This window comes from Equus przewalskii, chromosome 5, assembly GCF_037783145.1.
Source record: "Equus przewalskii isolate Varuska chromosome 5, EquPr2, whole genome shotgun sequence".
In the NCBI taxonomy this organism is placed as follows: Eukaryota; Metazoa; Chordata; class Mammalia; order Perissodactyla; family Equidae; genus Equus; species Equus przewalskii.
In genome coordinates this window covers 65353251-65377830 of record NC_091835.1, presented here as the reverse complement: position 1 = coordinate 65377830, position 24580 = coordinate 65353251, and the positions used below count along the sequence as shown (strand labels likewise).

At 41.4% G+C, this 24580-nt stretch overlaps 1 protein-coding gene across 2 annotated transcripts; it reads left to right on the top strand.

The window, feature by feature from the left end:
• The first annotated feature begins 1693 nt into the window (after positions 1 to 1693).
• On the top strand, positions 1694 to 15768 carry SLC38A2 (solute carrier family 38 member 2). 2 transcript variants are annotated; one of them, XM_070621121.1, is made up of 16 exons: positions 1694 to 2130; positions 3259 to 3455; positions 3686 to 3767; positions 3915 to 4030; positions 6899 to 6972; positions 7073 to 7165; positions 7295 to 7376; positions 8769 to 8851; positions 9452 to 9510; positions 9602 to 9769; positions 10159 to 10238; positions 10353 to 10453; positions 11062 to 11186; positions 11561 to 11705; positions 11814 to 11911; positions 12782 to 15768. In XM_070621121.1, the coding sequence occupies exons 2-16, from the start codon at positions 3340 to 3342 to the stop codon at positions 12878 to 12880; spliced, it is 1521 nt and encodes a 506-aa protein (XP_070477222.1). In that variant the 5' UTR covers positions 1694 to 2130; positions 3259 to 3339; the 3' UTR covers positions 12881 to 15768. The 2 variants fall into 2 exon arrangements, with proteins under 2 accessions (XP_070477222.1, XP_070477223.1); XM_070621122.1 differs by lacking the exon at positions 3915 to 4030 and having other exon boundaries at positions 1785 to 2130.
• The last annotated feature ends 8812 nt before the right edge of the window (positions 15769 to 24580 follow it).

The following is a 24580-nucleotide window of genomic DNA, read 5'->3' as shown; positions in this document are numbered from 1 at the left end:
TGTGAGAGACTTGCCAATCACAACCACCAACCCTGAGGGCTTCCTTAGCACCTCTTACTGAGCTGGAGACTCACCTGGATGAAAAAGTGGTTTAAGACCTTTTGATCCTTATCAGCTGAACCTGACATAAAGGAACTTCCCTGGAGTCCTCTAACCCCTACTAAGATTGTTCTCCTGACAAGAGGAGTGGATCGGTGTTTAAAGGGAATCTAAGTGGAAGAAAGATAAGGTTTTTCAGCCCCTGTTCTGTGTCAAATGGCAAACCTGCCTTCGGAGAGTTCAGTCTCCCTGGGGAGACAGGACTACAAACTTGAACAATTTTAAGTCAAGACAGCACAGGTTTTAAAAAGTCCTGCACCACACGGTTTGGAAAACGGTACTTGCAAAAAGAGGGGTTAGACTGGAGGGATGAAGGCGGAGGGAGGTTTTCCTGAGGCTCAGTGACTAAGCCTTGAGGGATGGTGAGGGGAAATTGGGCACTAACGCCAGAAAGAGCATTGTTTAGGTGAGACGGGTCTGACCAGTAGAAGGGGTGGGGAACATAAGGAAGTAAAGGGGAAATCGGGTCCTCCCTTGGCAATCAACTCCGGTGCAGGCCCAGGGCACACGCAGCCTCATGTGCCACGGAAATAAGACAGTTGTACAGATTTCCTCAGGAAAACATTGAAAGCAAAAATTGTGATCACACCCAACCCTTTCCTCTGTGCCCTGCCCAATGTCTCCCACGTCCTCAAAAGGAAGAGAGCAGTAGGTCAAACTCGTTTGTTTATTCATTCATTCAACAAACAATTCTTTCTCGGAAGGGGCCTTTGTTTTCAGCAAGGGACGGACTCTTGCCTTTCCGGCAGCACCGAGTATTCCACGGCGAAGGGGCCCCCTAGTTGCAAGAGCACATCGCCACTGGAGGGGAAGCACCAGGCTCGGGAGAAAGTCTCTCAGACCAGCATTCCAACGGAGGCAGCACCTCTGTAAATACAAGGAAAGAAAGGCGAGGAGAGCGAGAGGAGCTCTCAAATTGGGGTGGGGGTGGGGTGGAAGGAGTGAAATGTGTCCGCAAAGGGAAAACTGGGGACTCCTACACCTCCTCAGAGGAGCCGGTCCCCCCAAGCTGAGGCCCAACCGCGGCTTGGGGTCTGGCTTGCTGGTCAGGATGTAGCTTTTCCCCTAGCAGCGTTTTACATGTTCAGACAAAAAGGATATCCCGAAACGGAGCTGCCAACCGACCTAATCAGGCTAGTTTGGAAGAGTTGAAAGCAGGTCTAGGTGGAGAAGAAACGAGAACAGGAACTGGTCATGGAGACACGTTGCTGCGTTAGCCCAAGTTTGCTAGGGAACACCCCCCCCCCCGTGCAAATCACAAAAAGAACAGGCAGGAAAGGGTAGGGTGGGCGGGATGCGTCCCCAAAAAGCCTTGAGGAGAAAGCAAAGAGTGCTGGTAACTCGGGAGGAAGGGAATTTGAAGGAGAAGGCTCCTGGGACACAACCGCATGTGTTGGGCACCGTCGGGGGTGAAATGGATAAGTGAGGGGCGCGCGGGGCTCTCTCCAGGTGGGCTACGAAACCGGGAAAGGGATTCGGTTTTGCGGCAAGGAGGGGTGGGGTGGGGCGGGCGCCAAACCCCGAGCCGGCCGGGGAGGGGAGGGGAGAGGAGAGGAGGGGTGGGGAGGAGAGGGAGGGGAGGGGAGGGGAGGGAGGGGGCGGGCGGGGGCGGAGCCTGCGGGCCGGGCGGGCGGGGGGTGGAGCCCAGGTGGTGTTGATACACAAAGAGAAGGCCCCCGGCGGCCGGGCCCGCCCACTGACGCGTCCGCCCGGGCTCCGCTATAACCCGCCGCTCGCCCGGCCGCTCCAGAGTCGCGCGACACCGCCGTTCCCGAGCGTCTTTGCCCGCACCGCCGCCGCCGCCCGCCCGACCACGCGTTCCCCCACACTCGCGCCTTTCCCCCGAGACGGCGGACGCCGGACCATTGGGGCGGCAACTTGCCATTTCCTTTTGTTATTAAAATTGTTTTTCCTGTCTATTGTTGGGGGTTTTTTTGTTTTGGTTTTTTTTACGATTTTTGTTTGACTGAGGGAAATCCGCCGGAGGCATTTGCCAGACGTTTCCGGGACACAGGAGGGGAGACCACCGAGGTGAGGCGCGCGGAGGGCGTCTGTGCAAAGGGCGGGGGGCGCAAGGCGCGGGCGGGAGTGGGGGAGGGGCCGCGAGAGGGGCCGCGGCGGGAAGGCGCCTGCTGGGGTCGTTTCCGCCCGGGAAGGGCGTTTGCGGTCGGCAGGGCCCGCCTTCGACCCTGACCGCGCGGGGGTCTCCGCCCTCGGGCGGGGGAGGGGCGGGGGCCTCGTCCCCGCCCGGAGCGGAGCCGCATCCTCCCGTTAGGGGGAGGGGAGCCAGGCCGACCCGCGGCTCCTCTGCGGCAAGTCTTGTGACTGATTTGCATTAATAAAAAACATTAAATCCAGGGGGCTTGGGATTTGGGGGCGGCGGAGATGGGTTTTGGCTTTTAGTGTAGCCGAGACCAAGATTGGGGAAGACGGGCCGGGAACGTTTGACAATCGGCGATCGATGTTGCATCAGTTTCCTTTCCGGGCATAGGAGGGGCCGGCCGGGCGAAGCGCTAGAGAGCCGCATGCCTCTGGACTAGTGTGTCGAGGGCACGGGCGTGCGCGTGTAAACAAACCCTGGGCGCCTATGCGCGCCCGAGAACGGGCGTTCTCTCCTTTTCTAGAGAGGAGGACTTATGTCAGCTGTTTCTGCCCTCTTCGAGTCTGCTGTGTGCCGCAGAAGCATGTCCCCACCTGGGGACTCTGGGCATGAAAGGACGGATTACGCGGCATTGCTATTGCAAATGCTCGAAAGGGGCAGCTGTGCGCCTGGGCTGCATGCACACCTAGCCAGTGCCCGGGTGGGACGTGTGCCCTGCGTGCCTGTGCACGACCAAAGAGGCTGGGGGTGGGGAGCAAAACAGAGTCTCCTGCACCCTTGCTCTCAGACTTGGGATAACCGAGTGGGTGCAGTGCTCAGATCCGCTGGAGAAGGGCCTCGGCGTCCGGCGGGCGCAGCGCCGCGGTGGGACCATCTTTGTTCTCCGCGGCTCCGCTGTCTGTACTTTTCCGCCGCTCCGCGCGCCCCCGCCCCTCGCGCTCGGCTGGTACTTTTCCACTCGCCTGGCCGGGGATGAATCAGCCGCGCTGCGCCGCCGGGCGGCATCACGTGACCAGGGCGGGCGCTGCAGTCCTGACGTGCCGCCTCTACCTTCGCAGGCAGCCGCGCGGGCCAGTGCACGCCAAGGACAAAAGGAACCCAGTGTTGTTCGCTGCACCCGAGTCCTCCAGGTGCCCAGCATGAAGAAAGCCGAAATGGGAAGGTTCAGTATTTCCCCGGATGAGGACAGCAGCAGCTACAGCTCGAACAGCGACTTCAACTACTCCTACCCCACCAAGCAAGCTGCCCTAAAAAGGTGGGAGAAGTTGCTCCTTTTAAGACGGGTTGTGCGGATCGGGGTTCTTTACCTAGGACTTGACTTCTTTTGCTTTAATTTACTGTAGCATTTGGAGAGAGAGTGTTCTCTCTGTCTCCGGTTGTCATATTGCAGTGACAGAACCTTGTGTGAAAATCGACTCCTGCTTAATACATTCCGTTGTATATTTCAATCCAATTTAGGACTTTTCTGGGATTTTTTTTTTGCAGCCATTATGCAGATGTAGATCCTGAAAACCAGAACTTTTTACTTGAATCGAATTTGGGGAAGAAGAAGTATGAAACAGACTTTGTAAGTGAAACATCGTAATTTGTGTGTCTGTCGCATTATGGAGTAAAAGAATAGTTTTACTTCAGATTTCAAATCTAACTTGCCCAAAGCTGGTTTTCTCCATTTAATTATTGTTATATGTTTGGTTATCGTTTTCCCTCTATGTAGCATCCAGGTACTACTTCCTTTGGAATGTCAGTATTTAATCTGAGCAATGCGATTGTGGGCAGTGGAATCCTTGGGCTTTCTTATGCCATGGCTAATACTGGAATTGCTCTTTTTATGTAAGTATGTGTAAGTAGTGAGTCTGCCATGCAGGGCAGTTAATATGATGGTACAACATATATTTTGGCTCCAGAGACGGAGTTTACACTTGAAGTGGTTGACTTAATCATTTCCTTAAAACTTAAAATATGAGAAATCCAGAAATTTCATTATTTTAGTACATAACTGCATGATATCAAGAAAGCCAATTACATAGGGAAAAATAGAACAACACTTTAAACTCATAATTAAGCCAAAAGTCTTTAAGTCAGTGGGTCTAGTTAAAACAGTTGTAACAGGGGTTGGATGTTAAAAAAGGACTATTGATAAATCCAGGGTAGTTAAATATTTTGTTCTGGCAAAATCAGAAGCAAAAAAATATTAATCAGCGTAATACCTCCAAATCAGTTTGGTCAGTTGACGTAGTCACCCCAAGGACTGTGGCCTCTTCTGTGCATAAGGAAAACAGCTAATTTTTTTTTAACGTATAGTGGTGTGGTGGTATTTACCTAACCTGGAACATGTTTGTTTTAAGAAAAGTGAGTCATAATTTTCTGGATACTGAAATGCAACCCGTAGCTGTTTTTGTTTTTTTAATATTTTTTCTTCCAGGTCTATCTCATTGCCATATGCCATAGCAAAAAAGTGAACATTTCAATAAGTATCTGCTTTTGAACTTTTTTCCCCCCTAGTTGCCCAGTTAGAATTGGTTCTGTACTTTTCTGGCATACATAGCTAGAGTAAAATTTTGGAGCTGTAGAAGACTTTAGAGCAGTGCTTCTTAACCATTGTGGAGTCACTGCCTCTTGGAGAATATAATAGAAAAGTGTAAACCTTATTTCCAGGGTAAAAGCACAAAACAAAAGTACATGGAAATTTGAGCATGCATTTTCAATGATGTTGGCATCATAGCGATTAAGTACCCCTGGGCTCCTGACTAAGGCAATTTCTGTGGAAGATAGTGTGGTTTATTGTAAATGAAGAAACCACACGTACATGTAGCATGGACTTGTCCCTTTGTGACAGACGTATTTCAGTTAGCTGACTGGTGCCTTCTACTCAAGTTATTTTCTCCAGTAGAGTGGAATGTTCATGAAAAGAAAAGCAGATCTTTGCAAAGCTCTGCTTTGTGGTGAAATTCCACACTAAAGTTAAGCCTGGCTCTGAGCCTTGGAAGCCCGATTCAGTCCGCAGGCCTCATTAGCATGAGGCTTTTCGAGACCTCTTACTAAGGTGAAGGACCAGGAATTTAAACAGAAAGGACCCTAGAGTTTCACATCTTTTAGTGGGAACATGAATGGCATCATTGTTAAACATTTGAAACTCTTCCTAACTCTGAGTATAAAAACTGGAGGCAGTCTTTAAATGCTGCCAGTGTGGTTATAGTGCAGAATTTACATTGAGATTAAATGGCACCTCTGTTTCATAAGTGAAAGCAAAATTCTGACATGTTGCCCTTGCGCTGGTCTATGTGTTTGACGATTAACCATTTTAATAAATGGTTAAATAACATCAAAAGTGCTAAAGTGCGTTTTTAATCCACCATATTTTACGTGGTATATTTGGAGGTAGATAAATGGGCAAAGCCACCTGGCTGTCATGGTCTTGTTAACAACTCTGTAGCTAACCTTTTTAATAGAATCAGTCATGAGTTGAAAGTGACCTCAAAGGTTGTGAAGTCCATTCATCCCTCTTTGTCATTTCAGTGTAAGAGAAAGAAGGACTGAATTTGTCAGCACACTTTGAAAATTGTTTTTGATTAAACCAACAACTTTGTCCAGTTAGAGGTGAGGCTGATGGTGTCGTTTTCCACCTCAGACTAGACCCCATAAAACTTTTGGCATTAGAATGGCAGCTTAATGCCACCACCTGTGCTTAACCAACAGGCATCAGTTTCTTTGCCAGACCTTATTTAGTACTGTATTCAGTTTGCCCATACAAATTCAAAAAGATGTGTCTGTCGTCTTGTTGGTAGTTTTCTGTGAGTTTCCCTGCTTTTGACTTTTTGTTCCTTTTAGTAAAAATAAATCCATATTTTTCTTGGCTTGCCTATAGTGGGGAGGAAAATAAAGCTGGAATGAGAGAGAATCCGTGCCCTAAAGGAAAACCAAGTGACGTTAGGGAACCTTTAGTCCCTTTCTATTTTTCTTTTTTTCTCCTGTTCTATCTAAGTAAAAGGATTGAGGGAGGGACAGCCCAGACAGACTGATAGCCTGCTTGTTTTAGCACGGGCATTGTTCAACTTTGTGACAATGGTAGGCCTGTATTCCACAACATGGGCTGCAATATAGTATATCGTCACGGTGCTTACGTCTCTGATTTGTGCCCAGTTGTTTGTAAAACTGGCTGACACTTAATGGTCTTTCCCCCTGACTTTACAGTCCCATTCTTCTCCTTATCTGTATAGCCCAGTTGGTCTCAAGACCTTTCCTGAACCCATCTCAATTGGATTTCACGTTAGCTTGGAGGCTGGGTTTACTGGCAGGTAGTACCACCATTTTACAGATAAAAGGAACTATTAAAATGCAGAGGAGTAGCAAATATACAGCTAATTATAATGGTGCCAGAATCAGATCATAAGACTCATAATTCTACCACTTTAAAGTTAGGCTTTCCAGTGTCTCCTGGCTCCTTTGGTTCAGTGGGTAAACCCCTGTTCTTCTCCAGTACGGTAGATCTATTACCGAAGACATGATACAGGTTTTCAGTACCATGTAAAAGATGTCGACACTGGCCAGGAGAGTGAACACCAGTTCTTGGGGGCGTTCTGCCTAGTGCCAGAAATCTTAGGGCAGGTTCCATGTTTAATGTTTAAATAACCAGAAAGAATTGTGTTTAAATACAGCCGTGTTTGTTTATGACCCTGTGCCTTTTCTTTCTCTCATCAGAATTCTCTTGACGTTTGTGTCAATATTTTCCCTGTATTCTGTTCATCTCCTTTTGAAGACTGCCAATGAAGGAGGTATGGCAGCATTCTTGGTATTTCTAAAGCAATTATGCCTTATGACTTGCTTCCTCACGTAAAATCCTTGCTTCATGCTTCTGTGTTCTTCAAATTATAGGGTCTTTATTATATGAACAATTGGGACATAAGGCATTTGGATTGGTTGGAAAGCTTGCAGCCTCTGGATCAATTACAATGCAGAACATTGGAGGTAAGAACTTTTAAAAGGCAGTTTGGGTAGACTTTTTGCTCTTTGTGTAGCACAGAGTGGTGACACATTGCTTTTGGTGTCCCATGCCACATTTTGCACTTGTAATGGTATAATTTTGTTTTCCTCCAGCTATGTCAAGCTACCTCTTCATAGTGAAATATGAGTTACCTTTGGTGATCCAGGCATTAATGAACATTGAAGATACAACTGGGTAGGTGCTAAGTGAGATTACTCATAAGAAACAATTATAGTCTGAAATGGTTAGAAACATTTTATCAAAGTTGGATGCAAAATGATTATCAGTAAATTATTTTTAATAAATGTTCCTATTGAAACTGACCAAGAAGTCCCCCATAAACTGATTTGAACTTCTGAGAAGGAAAGGCCAAAGATGATAGCTAGTCTTATGACTGTGGCTAATTTCTAACCTGCGTGTGAAAACAGATTTTCCAGAACTTCACATCTCTTCATATTCACTCTCTAAGAAGTTATAGCTGTGTAACACATAGCCCAACCTAAGTTAAGACTGAACCTTTGAATTACTTTAAAAATCATTGCCTTTCTGATTTTCATAAATTTGAAGTTCTTGAAACTTATTCTATTTTAAATACATAATACCAGAAAATGTATGGCCATGCTGTGGAAACCTTATCCTAGCAAAGTTATTCATCTCAGCGGACTAACAGGTTTTTATCTAAAGTAAACACGGGGAGGGATAATTTGCTTCCCCACTTACATGTAGCTTATCTCAAAGTACAGAGGTGTGGTTATCTCTGCAGCTTTAGAAATTGAATTTGACGAGCTGATCTTTAAATATTAGTTTTCTGTGGGGTCTTTGTTGCTGAAGTGAGTGGAGTGGGATTCACAGGGCAATTAGAGTTTGAAAATAGTGATTTAAAGAGGGTATAGTTGATTACCTAAAGAGGAAAGACATTCTAGAACTCTTAGGAGATGTGTAATATTTCCTCTGAATTCAGAAAGGATCTTTTGACTACTTTTGGAGTCAAGGTGGGTCAAGATGTCACAACATACTCTTAACACCCCGGAATGAGTCCTGGTTTGGGGGATTGGGTTTTCTTGTTTTGTTTTTGCCTTTGTATTTTAAGTATGAAAAAACTTCCTTGTTGAAGTGCTTAATAAGTACATTTGCTAACAAACGTCTGAAAGAAACTTGTTTTAAAATTTCCTTGTTTCTAGCATTAAAAATTGCAAGCTAAAGCTATGACAAAGTTGGTGTACAATTTTTCTAAAAATGCTTAAAGATAAGATTGCTGGCTTAACAATGCTGCTTTGTTGCCTACGTTAGTATCAAGCCTTTAAGAAGCATTTTATGTTATGAATCTGCTGGCAGCCTTCCCAGAGCAAACAGTGGGACAAGAGTTACACTGTTTCCTACCCCGTTTCTAACCTGAGGGAATACTCATCTAGTGAACAGTTGGAAATTTATTCCTATCTGTAGGCTTTATGAAATAAGCAATACTTTTTCCAAACCTGTTTGTTTGTTTGTTTATTGTTATAGTATTTCTATACAGTGAGTCCTGTGAAAAGATGCGTATGTTGTTCATGACTGGCTTTAACCTTGTTTTTCTTTTCTTTAATTCAGATTGTGGTATCTGAACGGTGACTATTTGGTTCTGTTGGTGTCATTGGTGCTCATCCTTCCTTTATCACTGCTGAGAAATTTAGGTGAGCAAACCTGGCTCTAAAGAGAGTTGCACTAAGCCTCTCACCAGCCAGTTGGCTTTCTCTTAACAAAAACTGAGAGCTAAAAAGCCCTAGAAACATACTTTTGGGAGTTATAGCTTACAAACCTGTAGGTTTTTCAAAATCCTAGCAGGATTGCTACTATGGGGCCAAAATATTTTCGTTGACATTTTATGATATCTTGTGCTTTGTAACTAATAGTAAAAAAAATAAAAGTTTTTATTATGTTAGTTATTAGCAATTATTTTTAAGTAATTTTATATATTCCCTAGTGTGTAAGAATTAAATTTCAAAATCCTAGCAGGATCGCTACTATGGGGCCAAAATATTTTTGTTGACATTTTATGATATCTTGTGCTTTGTAACTAATAGTAAAAAAAAAATGAAAGTTTTTATTATGTTAGTTATTAGCAATTATTTTTAAGTAATTTTATATATATCCTAGTGTGTAAGAATTAAAAATTCAGTATTGTATGCACACTAAAATCTTCCAAGGAGAATTGAGTTATTTAGTGGAGAAAATATATTTTCCCTAAACCTATTTCATGAAACTAATCCTGATTTTTCCCTCCTCCATTGTAGGATATTTGGGATATACCAGTGGCCTTTCTTTGATGTGTATGATGTTCTTTCTGATCGTGGTAGGTATGACTTTTCTCTCAAGCTAGTGGTTTTTTTTATAAGCCCTGTTACATTGTTCAGTTTAACAAGTGCAAAATAATATATTTTCAGGTGATTTGCAAGAAATTTCAGATTCCTTGTCCTATGGAACTTGCTTTGATAATTAATGAAACAGTCAACAGCAGCCTGACACAACCAGCGGCTTTTCCACCTGCTGTGCCATTTAACATGACTGAGGGTGACTCTTGCAGACCACGTTACTTTATCTTCAACTCACAGGTAACTGAATGGAATCTTTATTTTCTCAAAGGAAGATTTTGGGGAAGAAAAGAGGTAAACCCCCCTGGAAATTGAAAAATAACTCCCAAGGTAAAAGGCGGAGGGGTGATAGCTGCTCTTTAGAAATCACAATTGGCTCATTATTGAAGACTGAACAGAAAGCGTTGGTTTATATCTTAAAATAGATTGAGAAGTGAAATACTCACGATGTTAATAATTGCACATGCAGAAGTTAGGATATTGGTCATAGTGAAGGATTTAGAAGAATGGGAAACTAATTATTTAGGTTTTGATTCTAAGATTAGTTACTATAAAATAGAAATTGCAGAACTGTGGTAACACGAGTTTGTTGCATTAAGGTATTAAGTCAGATTTTACATTTTTTGCAGACTGTCTATGCTGTGCCAATTCTGACCTTTTCATTTGTCTGTCATCCTGCTATTCTTCCCATTTACGAAGAGCTGAAAGAGTGAGTACATTACCTATTTGTATAAAAATTTATTGGAAAAACTGCAAACATATTAGGTTACTGCTATGACTACTGCTAAAGTATATATTTGTATTTTCCTTTGAATTTGTGTAGGCGCAGCCGTAGAAGAATGATGAATGTGTCCAAGATTTCGTTTTTTGCTATGTTTCTCATGTACCTGCTTGCTGCTCTCTTTGGCTACCTGACATTTTACGGTAAATAATGTCTAGTTTACAAAAAAAGAAAAACCTTAGTAGGATGAAATTGACACTTTTGTATAATGAAATTGATGCTTTTGTATGTATAGTTTGTCACTTTAAAAATTCAGTTTGTTTTTTAGTGTATTTCATATTTATAATGAGAAATTGAATTTAGAGCTTAGAATTTCCTATGTATATTTAATCAGTAATTTCTAGAATCCAGGTTCAAAAAGATACCATTGGCCATTTGATGGCATTTTTATATAATGTGCTTGCATCTAAGTTCTTTCTGCCTATCTCCTGTCCAGTCACCTTCATGTTACACAACACACCCAAACTGTAAGCCAAACCGTGGGATTTAGCTATTTAGCTCATGTTGTTTTTAATGGGGGTCATGCGGCTAAATCTCTACTTGGAATTTAGAAAAGTTTTCCTTCAATGTTATTTTAATTGCATTAACCCTAATTCCATATTAATCTTATTAGCCTCTTAGTTTACAGTCATTTTATGAGTAGCTAATAACTTTGGTGCAAATTGTACCATAAGTTAGATTTCCTCCCTAATCTCCAGAGAAAACAGCACACTTGAAGCTTTTGTGTGTGTGTGTGTGTCTTTCCCCATAGAACGCGTGGAGTCAGAACTGCTTCATACCTACTCTTCTGTCGTGGGGACTGACATTCTTCTTCTCATCGTCCGTTTGGCTGTGTTAGTGGCTGTCACCCTGACAGTGCCAGTAGTTATTTTCCCGGTAAGTATTCACCTGCTCTCCTTTCAATAGGAATGAGTTTTTAAACATGTAATGATTTGTGAGATTTTCATCTTCTGGGGGAAGAAAACACTACTGGAGCAATACCAAGTAGATAGCAGTTTTGAAGGGGCTTTTTAAAAATACTTTTAGATTTTCAAAACATCCTGGGGCCTTGTTTCCGTAATTAAAGATAGAAAATGATCTTTCAGTGTTTAGATATTAAGAAAAGAGCAGCAGAGGAGGGGCACAATTTTAGTATTTAAATAGCTGCTTGTTTTAGATGTATTTCCTATTATTTGGGTTTTCTTTGTTTGGCTTTTTCATTAATTAAAACTGGAGTTTTTATTTATTTATTTATTCATTTATTTTGGCAGATCCGGAGTTCCTTAACTCAGTTGTTGTGTCCAGCAAAAGATTTCAGTTGGTGGCGTCATACTGTCATCACAGTGTCTATCTTGGCATTTACCAATTTGCTTGTCATCTTTGTCCCAACTATTAGAGATATCTTTGGTTTCATTGGTAAGTTTTACAAAGTATTAAAGTTGCTTCAAATTTCAGGGATTTAAGATTTAAAAAATAACAAATGATTTATTGAATTCTCAAGAAACGGTCAATGTTCTTTTACAGGTGCGTCTGCAGCTGCCATGTTGATCTTTATTCTTCCATCTGCCTTTTATATCAAGTTGGTGAAGAAAGAACCTATGAAATCTATACAAAAGATTGGGGTGAGTGAGAGATTATGACTGTAGAAACAGTAATAATCCTGCAATACCAGAATTTCCTCAACTGATTTTAATTTGTCTCTTAGCTGTCACTTATTGTCATTTCACTTTAAGTTTCTAATAAATATTTCTGTGACAGTGGAAGATTGGGGAAGGGGAGATGAAAGACAGTTGCCATCAGATATGTGCTTAAGTTAATTGCAAGAAAGACATTAGATATTTTAGAGATAGGAATAGAGATTAAGAGCGGAAAGACACTGACTCAGCTTTTCAACATTTGTTTAACCAATATTTCTTGGGCTGCTTACTGTGTGACAGGCACTTAAATGGGCTTTGAGCGTATAAAAGAGAAAAAGATGGAGTGTTCAGTCAAACAAGGCTAACCATCTTCAAAGCAAAGCTCTGGGAGACAGTTGTACTTTCGAGCACATCCTAGTACTTTAAAGTGTAGTAACGACTGATTTTAGAGAGAGTATAATATGTTAACCACAAATGATCCTAGTGGTGGGGATGTTTAGGAAAAAGACTGCTTTCCACGTCCTTATTCTCCACTAGCATTCTAGTGCGATTGAAGTACTAGAATTGTTTATAAACCAACAATTGTCATTTTGTTTCACTCAAATATAGAGTGGCAGTAATTGAAGGGTTGCATGAGGAGTAAACTTACTAGTGTCTCTTAGAAAGATCTCTGGCTTTGACTCAGGCTGCCTTTTAGGATGACTTGGGTATCTCTAGCAAGGTAAAACTGTAGCTCTATAAAATAGTGGTGACATAATGTTAGTAATTATAAGCCCATTTTTAAAAGTAGGAAGAGGAGTTTTAGGCAGATGCGTTTTGTTGCTTGCTGATCAGTTTTCTCTGTGCTCATTGCAGGCTGTGTGCTTCCTGTTGAGTGGCATCATGGTGATGACTGGAAGCATGGCCTTGATTGTTTTGGATTGGGTACACAATGCGCCCGGAGGTGGCCATTAACTGTCACCACTAAAACTCCGATAGTCCATTTGATGCCAGTGTTGAGTCAACTCTCAACTATTATGAAATTTCACCTAATATTTTCAGTTTCACTTCCTTTTGAAGTGCAGATTCCTCGCTGGTTCTTCTGAGTGCAGAATAAATGAACTTTTTTTTTTTTTTTTAAAGAAACTGTTCTGTATGATAGAAATGGATATTAACAACCAAACCACGAGTCTCGGGTTAACGGAAGTGACAATTTTATTCCATTCCAGAGAATGGACGAACTCTTTTATCAAGCCACATGTTTGGCTCTGTCATTGTTTAACTTGGATATTTTATGATTTTACTTGAATGTGCCTAATGGAACCATTCGACGTGAGAAACAATTCTTAATTCATAGCAAAGTATTGAAATAACCATTGAGAAAAACACTATAATTCTTTTGTACCAAAAATATTTAAAGACCTCAAAAGCACTTTTGCTTTTAAAAAATTGAATTGGTTTTTCTGAACTTTATCCGAAAACGGTTGTCAGTAAATTCCATTAAAAAAATATCATTGATATGTAAAAACAGGTATTCGTGTTACAAAATGATCTGCCTTTTTGTAGGCATAATAAGCCAAATACTTTTTTTACCCAAAATAGCTTTTAGAGAAAATGATGTCATGAAAAATTGTACCACGAATAGGAGCGTAGTTTTTTCCATTCAAACGTCGCCATTAAGGATAATCGATTGGTTATTGCTATACCCAAATCAGGTGAACTCTGTTCATCATTTTTCTTCTCTGTGTCCAAATAATTTGATTCATTCAGACTGAAATATTAATGGCTTCAATCTCTTAGAATGGAAGATAATGCAGATATTTTCGTGGGGAGTAAAATAACTAATTTTGAGGTACCAAATAGTGCAATTGGGTAAAACAGGGTTTATTCAGTTGCATCTGTCTCCAGAGTTGTCTTGACAGCTCCGGGTATTTTGGGCCAGCCCTTTTTTGACATTGCTTCCAGCAGTGGAAAATGGGCATTTGATGGCTATAGGCCAAAACTATTCTATCCAGAGTACAGCTTTTCAAAATGCTCATTTGCTACTGGAAGTGTGAATTACTTGATTCTGTATGGCTTAGTCGTGTTCATGTTTTGTCTACAGTAGAGGTCTAATCCACAGTTAAACCGATATTTGGTATAAGTTCTCTTCATATAGGCCACTGGGTTTCTCATGCAGTAAGCTTTTTAAGAAACTCATTTGCACTGGATTGTCATCTCATTCTTGTACAACATAGAATTATTTGTTTACATCCAACATGTGGTTAGCTAGGGAAAACAGTGCAACTTGAGTGTAAGTAGTTGGTCCAGCTGCATGTTCACCCTTCCATTTCATCCCAGTTAGAAGTGAAAAAATTACTTGGCTTTAAGAGCACATTTATTGTATGTTATAGTGTATGGTGAATATATTATTAAATAATGTGGTACTTTGCTCATCAGGCATAATGTCTAAAATCGAATATACGTAATTCCATTAGTGGTTGAGGGAAGCAAATAATGGAATCATCAATTGGTCATCTGGCTCTAAGGTTTTCTCTTGAACTAAATATTTTGAGCTTTAGGCAAGGGCCAGAAACGTGGCAGACATGGTTTTTGTTACACATTCTTGTAATATATGTGACTAAATTACAGAAAAGATGTGTCTGTAATTAGACCCTTGTGGAACTGGAAGACGTCTTGTAGTGCTACATTGGGTGAAACCAATGGTCCATTTTTTGTTTGTTCCTACGAAAATAAAGTCATCGGGGACCATCTAGAAAGGCAGTGAAGATGGATTCTACGGCACTGCTTTCATTTAATTGGGTTTTTGGCACTCCCTTCAAGTCCAGAACCTCACCCCTAGTTCAGACCAAGAATCGGCGCTTCTGCTTGAGTTCCTGGAGAGAGTTGCTGATTTTATATCTAAGATATAAACAAGTAGAGAGTTGTTTTCTACAGTTTACATCCTTTCATATGGAAGAAAATACCATGGCAACCAGGAGAGAATGGAAAAAAGAACCCTCCTCTCAGAGCATATGGATGTGGGGAGGCTCCTCCAATCCTCTTGGCTGTTGGAGATTCGAAGTCAACAGCCTGGGGTAAATTCCACTGCATGATTTTCTTGGAGCTATCTTGTCTGCCTTGAGGTTCCTAAACAGTGAATTCCCATGAATGAGCAGTCTTCAGTATTAAAGCCACTGTGTTGTCACCTCATTTTGCATTACTGTCTTCCGTGGATGTTTCAGTTATAACTGTAATGTTATTTATAGAACAGCATTAATCCATTAAAGCTAACCTATTTTTCAATATTTATGATAATCTATGTACATACATTGTCTGTCCATATGTATTTGTAAATAGGTTGTATATAATGTCAGGTTTGGGTCTTGGGTTTAAGTGTATATATTCCTGTAAGTTTCTTAACTGCATTTTGATGAATTCACATTATGTATCTATAAGAATTGTCCCAAAAGTACCTGTACAGAAACTTCAATATTAACAAATTGACAGATTGTGTAAACACTAAAAATTTAAAATATTTAAATTGTATTTGCAATAAACAGACTGGTTAAACATATTTTTTCATGAAAACTTGGTGCAAGTTAAGATCTCTAATTTAAATTTTAAATAAGGTCTAAATTTTCAAAATGCAGTAGTTCTCAGAATGTGATCTAGTGTAATGAAATCAAATGTGATCTAGTGTAATGAAAGACCTTCGAGAACCTGGGTGTGTTGACTCTCTGTATATAGTGTAAATATCCCCACTGTACTGTTAGAGGCCAACAATTCCAGTGTGACTTGTTGGCAAAGAGTGCTACACCGTTTCAATGAAACAATGTATGTTTGTTTTAACGGAACTAAAATAAATACATGCTTAATCCTGAGTAGCAGTGTTTTCTTTGAGGTAGTGGGATGAGTGGGGTCTCATGTATTTTGTATTTTAAATACAGCACCTGGCACTTAGTAGGTGTCACATAATGTTAGTAATTATAAAGATAAAGAATGGTCAGAAAAAAAGTGTATTTTGCTTTTAAGTTCTTAAAGTTTACCAAGTGTGAGGAGGAATGGAAAAAAACCGCTAAGAGGCATCTCCGGACCCAGGCTTAGGCCTGCTCCAAGGAGGCCAGTAGTGCATCGGGATCTTGGGGAACTTTTCTGAAATGCAGCTTTCTGGAGCACATGCCTACGTAGTCTGATTCCATAGATCGCGAGGGCGGCCCAGGATTTCGTCTCATAAAGCTACCCGGGTGATTCTGATGCACAGTTAGAATTAAGGGATGCTGAAATAGGCCTGGGAAAAGGATTAGTTCAGGCTTGGTGAACTAGTCAGGGAAAGGAGAGGTAGTGCTTCCAGCTGGAGAGGAATTAGCAGATGAACTGATGGATGCGCAGGCTTACCCGAGTGGCAGCAGGTGTGAAAAGAATTACTGAGAGAAACAGGATACTTCAGGTATGGCCTGCTGAGAGCCTTAAAAGCGTAGGGCTTGTAAAGTGAGATGCCTAAAGCTGAATCAAAAAGGAAGCTGGAACAGCAGGTGTGCTTGAGAGTGGTTCCAAAGCAAGGGAACTTTTCTGTAAGAAACTAATAGCCAGTTATTAAGGATGGTCAAGTGGGAAGAAATTTTTTGTGAAAGTGCAGCAGAATTTCTAACAAACGTGAATTGAAGAACGAGGCTAGTGGAATTTTCAGTTGTTCATCTGAGAAGCTTTAATTGAACACTACCATGTGTAACTAACACAGCCATGGGGAAGAGGGTGGAGTTACGTGTCAGACTGGGTTTTGACAGAACTGGTACACTTTCAATTAAGCCATTAAAAAAATTGACACTGAAATGAAAATGCCAATTTATTTGAAATTAAATATATATTTGGTGGGTAGGTCCACTCAAGAGATGAAAATACAGTTCCATAACCAGGGAGCCAGCTATTCCCAAGAGATGTTTCCGGTTAGCCTGAGGCATATTCTAGGAACATTTCTCACTAAAGAACCAGAGCTGTTGGTCCTGACTTGGAAATACAGTACCCTCACCTGGAGAATTGGCTTAGTTAAGTTTCTGGTAACAGTACAGGAAATACATGTAAATTAGCTTAAGCAAAAATGGTAGCAGAGGGAGAGAATTTAGGAGATTAGGGTACCTCAGAGAATTAAAAGATAAACGGGCTTCCAAAAGGTCAAACACTGGATTTGTTCTAGAGACCTCACTGAGGGAAGTGTGTGAGACTTCACTACAGAGATTTGCAATTAGCTTTTTTTTTCTTTTAGGAAGATCACCTCTGAGCTAACATCTGCCACAAATCCTTTTTTTTTTTTTTTTTTTGCTGAGGAAAATTGACCCTGAGCTAACATCTGTGCCCATCTTCCTCTACTTTATATGTGGGATGCCTGCCACAGCATGGCTTGACAAGCGGTGCCATGTCCGTACCCAGGATCGGAACTGATGAACCCCAGGTCGCTGAAGCGGAACGTGCAAACTTAACCGTTGCGCCACCTGGCCGGCCCCTGCAGTTAGATGCTGAGCAATTTCTTCAGCCACATTCTCGAGGTGCGCATTGGCTAATAATGGGTCCTGATCTCTAATACAGCCACATGGGCAGGGTGACAGCACAAACATGACTGCTAGGCCCTAGTGCTGTGTTTGGGAGAATAGTTCTCAGAGAAGGAGTGAAATGGTCACGGGCTGGAAATAGGGTCAACAACTGCGCCAGTTTTAGTATGGGAAGACCTGCATCCTGGGAAGCCCGTCAGTCCCAGGCAAACTGGTTACTGTAGTTAGGAAGTGTTTCATAGAACAGCCTAGAAATACCAATAAACTCATTTTCTTTGGATTTCCTTTTTCTAGACGTCCAGGTAGAATATCAGTCTTTTATGACTTTGCCCCAGCTATGGGTTAGAGCTTCTCGAATCACATTTTTTCTGATTTCCCCCCAGAAGAGCTGTAAGCTTCATAAGAGCAAACATCTACCCGTCTTTTCATTAACTTAGCCCCAACACTCACTACAGTATCTAGCAAACAGAACATACATATTCAATATAATTGAGTGAATAAATATGCTCTTCATTTCCTGCAGCATAGTTGAGGTGAGGTTCAAACTTTTAAGCAAGAGTTCACTAAATGCTTGCAAAATAAATACAGCAAGTACCGTGAAATTAAAAATTCTGACTTAAAAGCTATAGTAAATTTATCTTCAACTGGAGGCCTACGACAGGAAGGCTCTCTTGCCTAGTCCATCATCCGCCTCCAGGTGGCAGAAGCCGTCTTTAACCTCTGCCACATAAGTGATTTTGTGGTGGAGAAAGCCTTTTTCAAATCCTAACCAGATAGGATTGTGAGGACAAAATGAACACAGCAATTCTGATTGCTTACAACTTACGTCTTCAAGGGAACTATGAGTGACCCTTGGCCAACTCCCGGGAATGTGGCCCTCAGAATGTTCCTTATGTTAGTGACTGATGATTTTATTATATATACCTGAAGAAATCGTCCATGCTGAAAAAGCCACGCGGTACTGGCTTTTCAGGTTACTTTACACAAACACCAAGATTAATGATGTGCACCTGGTTTCATTGTTGGGGTCCTGAGTTTTGTCACCAAGGCTGGTTGCAGAGCAGAATATGCCCACCAGACAGAATATGACCAGCCCCCCATTAAAGCCCCGGACCTTGAGACTCATTTGGGCTTCCCGAGATCTAGACTGTAGAGTCCCTGTAGTTCACTGCTAGGAAAAGAGCCCATCTGTTTGGCCTTGGACAAGGAAGATCTCAGAAGCCTGTGCTGGACCTCTCTGAGCTCCACTGTTGCGTGTCTTTTTCCTGTTGCTTTTGCTCTGTGTCCTTTGCTGTATAAGTCTTAGCAGCAAGTATTAGCTTTTATTGAGTTTTGGGAGTCCTTCCGGTGAATCACCAAATGAAACATGCGTGGCTCTGCTTCTTCTCTACACCATCAGTTTGCAAACCTCACCATCTCTTGCCTTCACCTAAAAGGATTTATTCACAATGAAAGCCCCAAAGCATTATTATTTATTAAATACTAAATGCTATCTGGGGTGTTGGCAGGGTTAGATAGCAAAGGAGACTTTTGCATGGCACAGCCCACTGTGTGCAGCTTCGTAAAATCCCATTTGACGTATTTCTTCTCCCAAGTTGCTCTGGCTGTGCTGTGGACTGGAGATTCTTTCTGTCTGCCCTTCCTCCCATACTGTACACAGCCTGTGCCCTATTCCCGTGTGTTGTTCAACTCTGTCCTCAAAGCTGCCTATCCCTCTCAGACAAACAGAAGTTTTGAAGTCATCAGGACTCGCTCTCCTGCCATGGCAGGTTACTGGCCATATATTTTTATTTTCATTCTGCTTTTGAAGATCTCACTTCTACTCCCACCCTTTCTAAATGCCTTATCTTAGTATTCTTTCTAACCACTTACAGTACTTTTCCTGAAAGGAGTTCTGATAAGTTCAACTTTTTCATCTGATTATATTAAAAATATCTGACGTAAAGTCTAATCTATACAGCGGATAAAAGCAGAGCTGTGCTGGTTGAAACGTCAGGGGTGGGGTCTACAGCCTTACAGCTCAGCCTCCCAACCTCCTTCCACCTGCTTCACCTCTCCGCAATGGCCCAGGAGTGCTGCCTTAACCCAGGGCCCTACTGAACATGGTTTTAAAAACATGGCTCTAAATTCTTCCCGGAGAACAAGACCCCAAAGATAACAAGAATTCTGACAGCCTGAAGTTTAGTTACTGAGTCCCTGTTTTTTGATACTCACCTTTTTCTCTCCTTATGACAGGTTAGTGGTCTTATCTTCCTGTCTACAACCCAATCATCTTTATATCAGAACAGTCCAATAACCTCAAGATTGACAGTAAGTTGACATAGAGGTCAAGTCTCCTTAAATGTGTGGCTGAGGAGACACTCAAGTCCTTCCGGGTAACTCTAAGGTGGATCAGGTGAAGAAATCAGAGTGGAAGACAGACATGGATGTCAAACAAGCCATTTCCTGTCCCCTAGCTAACAAGGATGCCATTGCCTAGAATTGCCTGAAAAAGAAATTGTAATCTTTTAATTAGGGGAAGAAACCTTAAAAAAAACAAAACAAAAAACAAAAAAGCTGACCTTTGGTTAAACTTAGTTCTACAGGTCTTTAATTTTAAAAGGATAAGTGATCAATTTTAAGTTCATATAATTTAATTAATTTGAATTTAAATAGCCTCATGCCGCTAGTGGCTACCATATTGCTCAGTGTGTTTCTAGAGAAATCGCTAATTCACTTGACCTCAAATTAAACTTCCTCTTCCTACACGGTTGGATATGTCCTCCAATAGTCTCAAAAATAATTGATGTTTTAATGCAAAAGCCAAAAGATACATTGCATATTTTACCGGTGGATATACTTGTGTTCAGGAAGGATTGTATCAAATTGAGGGTTATATTTGAGGTGACAATCGTTGCTCTGTTTCACTGCTGATCCTCAACTTTTCAATGAAGGAATAGTCAAATAAAAAAATAAAAATAAAAGGACAAGTGGTCATAAACCAATCCTCTGAATCATCTGTTTCTCAGAGATTTGGGGAATTATTCCTAGGTCTTCAAAGTATAACTTTAAACTTCCAAAGTTACGTACATTCTTACTGAAAATGTGGCAAAATCAAGCGTCAATATAATTTTTAGAAGTGAGGTATCTGGTCTAAACAGACAATAAAAGGCACCAAATATATTGAAGATGCCTATTTAAAGGATGCACTTCCAGCAAGCAACTGGTTATTTTTCTTGAGGGGAAAAGCACCCCTTAAGTTTTGGTAAGTGGTGAATTTTCTTCCAGTGTCTCCATCTGCTGTAGCCTATCATAGAATTACGCAGTATTCCAAGCCAAAGATAAGCTATATTTCTTTTTTATTTCCTTTCATTTTCTTTGTATTTCCCCTTTAAAGTGACGGAAACTCTCAAAAGATGTGGGACTCATGGTTCACGACCCTTCTGCTCCAGATAGAGGGACTGTATTTTTCAACTGATCCCTAAGAAAGATCTAAAGAAAAAAAATATGTGGAATATGAAAATCCCTTCTCAAAAGGCATAAGAGCCCCATAAATTAGAAAAATCCTTCTCTCATAAACTACTCCAAAAAGAAATGTTTAGTACTTACTGCCTCTATCAGAGGCAATGAAGCAAGCAAGAGAACATTCCTTCTTGCTGTAGGGGAGAGACTAGTGAATTGCATTTTAAACAAGCATTCTTTCTTCTTAAAAACAAAAAAAAAGCAATAATACACTTAATAGGTTATCACAGATTTTACTACACTATTTGCTGAAGAAGAGTTAATAATCAACAATGCCAGTAATTGCTGCACACCAGTTGTCACTATGCCACACTGTTTATGGAAAGCTCTCCCGGTCTGGGGGAAAATGCGTGACCGTGTAGTTCTGCAGAGATACGATCAAATTCTGGTTTGCTATTGCTAGCTGTGTGACCTGAAACAAGTTCCTTATCCTGCCCGTGCCTCAGTTGGCTCACTTTGAAATAAAATTTAACACAACTCACATTGTTTGGTGCCTGCCATATCCCAGGTACTGGGCTGAGGGCAATGGCTACAATCCCCCAATGCAGGGGCTTGCTTTTTTTTTTTTTTTAATTTTTTTTTAAAGATTGGCACCTGGGCTAACAGCTGTTGCCAATCTTTTTTTTTTTTTTCTTTTTCTGCTTTATCTCCCCAGACCCCCCCTGTACACAGTTGTATATCTTAGTTGCAGGTCCTTCTAGCTGTGGGATGTGGGATGCTGCCTCAACGTGGCCTGACGAGCGGTGCCATGTCGGCGCCCAGGATCCAAACCCAGGGCCGCCGCAGTGGAGTGCACGAATTTAACCACTCGACCACGGAGCCAGCCCCCAGGGGCTTTCTTTTAATCCAAGTTTTGCTGAAGATGAAACTGAGGCTTGGAGGTTAAGCCTCAACCTTGAGAGGTTAAGTAACTTGCCTAGAAAGTAGGGGAGTTGAGACTCAAGCCTCAGTCCTGATCTCATATTATTAATCAACTTACTCTCAAAGTGAGGATGAATATTAAATGCCCATTTTTAAGGTTGTTTTGGAGATTAAATGAAGTAACTTAGAAAGTGCCTGTCACTGTGTATATCACACAACAGAATATTATACGGCACTGAAAACGAAAGAACTACAATTCATTTTAGTAATAAAAACTTGAATGAAAAAAGCAAGCCTCAGAATATCACATACATACAACATTATATCCTTTTGATCAAGTTCAAAACAACTAAAACTAAACAATATCTTGTTACCATATGTCAGTGCTAGGCTACATGCTTTATACCTAATATCTTATTTAATCCTGATATTTAATCCATGATTTGTTTAACACAAGTATCGGTTGAATGAGCCTCCCAAAGTCTTCCAGGCTTCTAGAATCTCCCTATCTTTCCTTTTCTTTTCTCTTTTTTCCCCAAAGATTGGCGCCTGAGCTAACATCTGTTACTAATCTTTTCTTTCTTCTTCTTCATCTCCCCAAAGCCCCCCAGTACATAGATATATATTCTAGCTGTGGGTCCTTCTGGTTGTGCTATGTGGGATGCTGCCTCAGCATGGCCTGATGAGCCATGCTATGACTGCGCCCAGGATCTGAACCAGCAGAAACCTGGGCCGCCAAAGCAGTGCGCCAAACTTAACCACTCGGCCACTGGGCAGGCCCCTAGGATCTCCCTATCTTTTAACATGTAAATCAAAATACCGTGAGCTTTTACCATCAATACCATCTTCCCCAAGATTTCTGTACATTTCCAAAGACTTTTTTTTTCATAGTCTCTTCTTGCTTTTGTTTTTCTGTTCTTCCTGAATTCTTGACCTCTGTTGGGTCTTTTCTGCTGCCTGTGTCATCTCTCAGCTATACCAAACATGGGACTCAGGCCTTTTTTGTTTTAACTTTATGGGACATGACCAGCATGAGGCAGTCGAAGGTAGCAGTTTTCGCCAGAGGCCTTGAGGGAAACAAAGTTGCATGTTGCATTGCAGCCCAGTTAGCAATAACAAATTGAACACTAAACCAAATATCTCCGAAAGAATATACAGGAAACTGCTCATAGCAGATGCTCAGGAGAAGGGAACTGGAGGGTTGGGAGCTCAGGAGTGGAAGATGGGCTTTTAATTTATACTATGGGCTCTTATCACCTTTTCGAGAAAACAGAATAAAATACAATTTATAAAATTGCTTTTAAAATTATTACTCTGCTCTTCTTAGAAGTCCCTTGGCCATCCTTGTCCTCAGAACATAGCCTGTGGCTGCCTCTTGCAGCATCTCAGTCCTGCCATGTGGCTGGACCCTCGCCTTCCCTCCTACTTCCACTACTCTCAACCCTTATTCTCCATTTTCCCCCTCTCTTTTTGGACTCTCCCTGAACTGTAGCCTCTTTTCCAGTTTTCCAGACTATGCTCGGCAGAAGAGAGAAGGCAGAACTTCATCTTTCATGTTCAGAGAGGCCACCCATCTTCTCTGTGAATTATGCCATCAAGTACAGGAAGCTGCAGTTAGTTCTTATTGTAAATCATGCCTGCTAGGATGGCTGTCACCAAAAAATGGAAAGTAACAAGTGTTGGCAAGGGTGTAGAGATGATGCAACTCTTGTGCATTGCTTGCAGGAATGTAAAATGGGGCAGCCACTGCGGAAAACAATTTGGCAGTTACTCAAAAGGTTAAATACAGAATTACCATATTACCAAGCAATTCAACTCCTAGATATATATCCAAAAGAACTGAAAACAGGGACTCGAACAAATATTTGTACACCCATGTGCACAGCAGCGTTATTCACAATAACCAAAAGATGAAAATAACCTGTGTCCCATCAACAGATGAATGGATAAACAAAATGTGGTATGTACGTACAATAGAATAGAATGAAATGTTGGTATATGCTACATGGATGGACCTGGAAAATATTAGGGTTAGTGAAATAAGCCAGACAAAGAAGGGAAAGTATTATATGATTCTACTTATGTGAGGGATCTAGAATGCGCAAATTTACAGCAAAGGAAAGTAGAATAGAGATCACTAGGCACTGAGGGGTGGGTGGATAGAGGGAGTTACTGTTTAATGAGTACAGAGTTTTTCTTGGGGATGATGAGAAAGTTTTGGGTATGGATAGTGATGATGGTTACACAACATTTTGCATATATTTAATGACACTGAATTGCACACTTACAAATGGTTGAAATGATGGCTATTATGTTATATGGACTTGACTGCAGTAACCCCTCTCTCCAAATACCGTCTCGTCTCTACCTGAGAACTATTTCCCCCATTACAGAGGTGCAAACTCAGACTTAGGAACATAATATCCTCAAAGTCACACAGCTAGGAAGTACTGCGTTGAGATTCAAATCCAAGTATGGATTCAAGCCTTCTCTTAATTCTACGCTACACTAAATCTTTATTCTCTTATTTACTGTACCACTTTATGGCGGCACTTCTAATGTTAAACTGTAGCTAACTGTTGGTCTGCTTCCCTGACTTGACTGTGAACTTATTCAAAGAAAGAAAAGCTTTCTCCATCTTTGGATACTTGATGTTTATCTCAGGCTCTGACACCTGGAGTCCTCTGGAAGCTGAAGGCATTGCTAAGGGCCAAGACCCAGCTGAGGGCTTGGTCTAGAATTGGGCTGCTTTGGATTCCATCAAGTAACTCAGCAAACATCGACACAG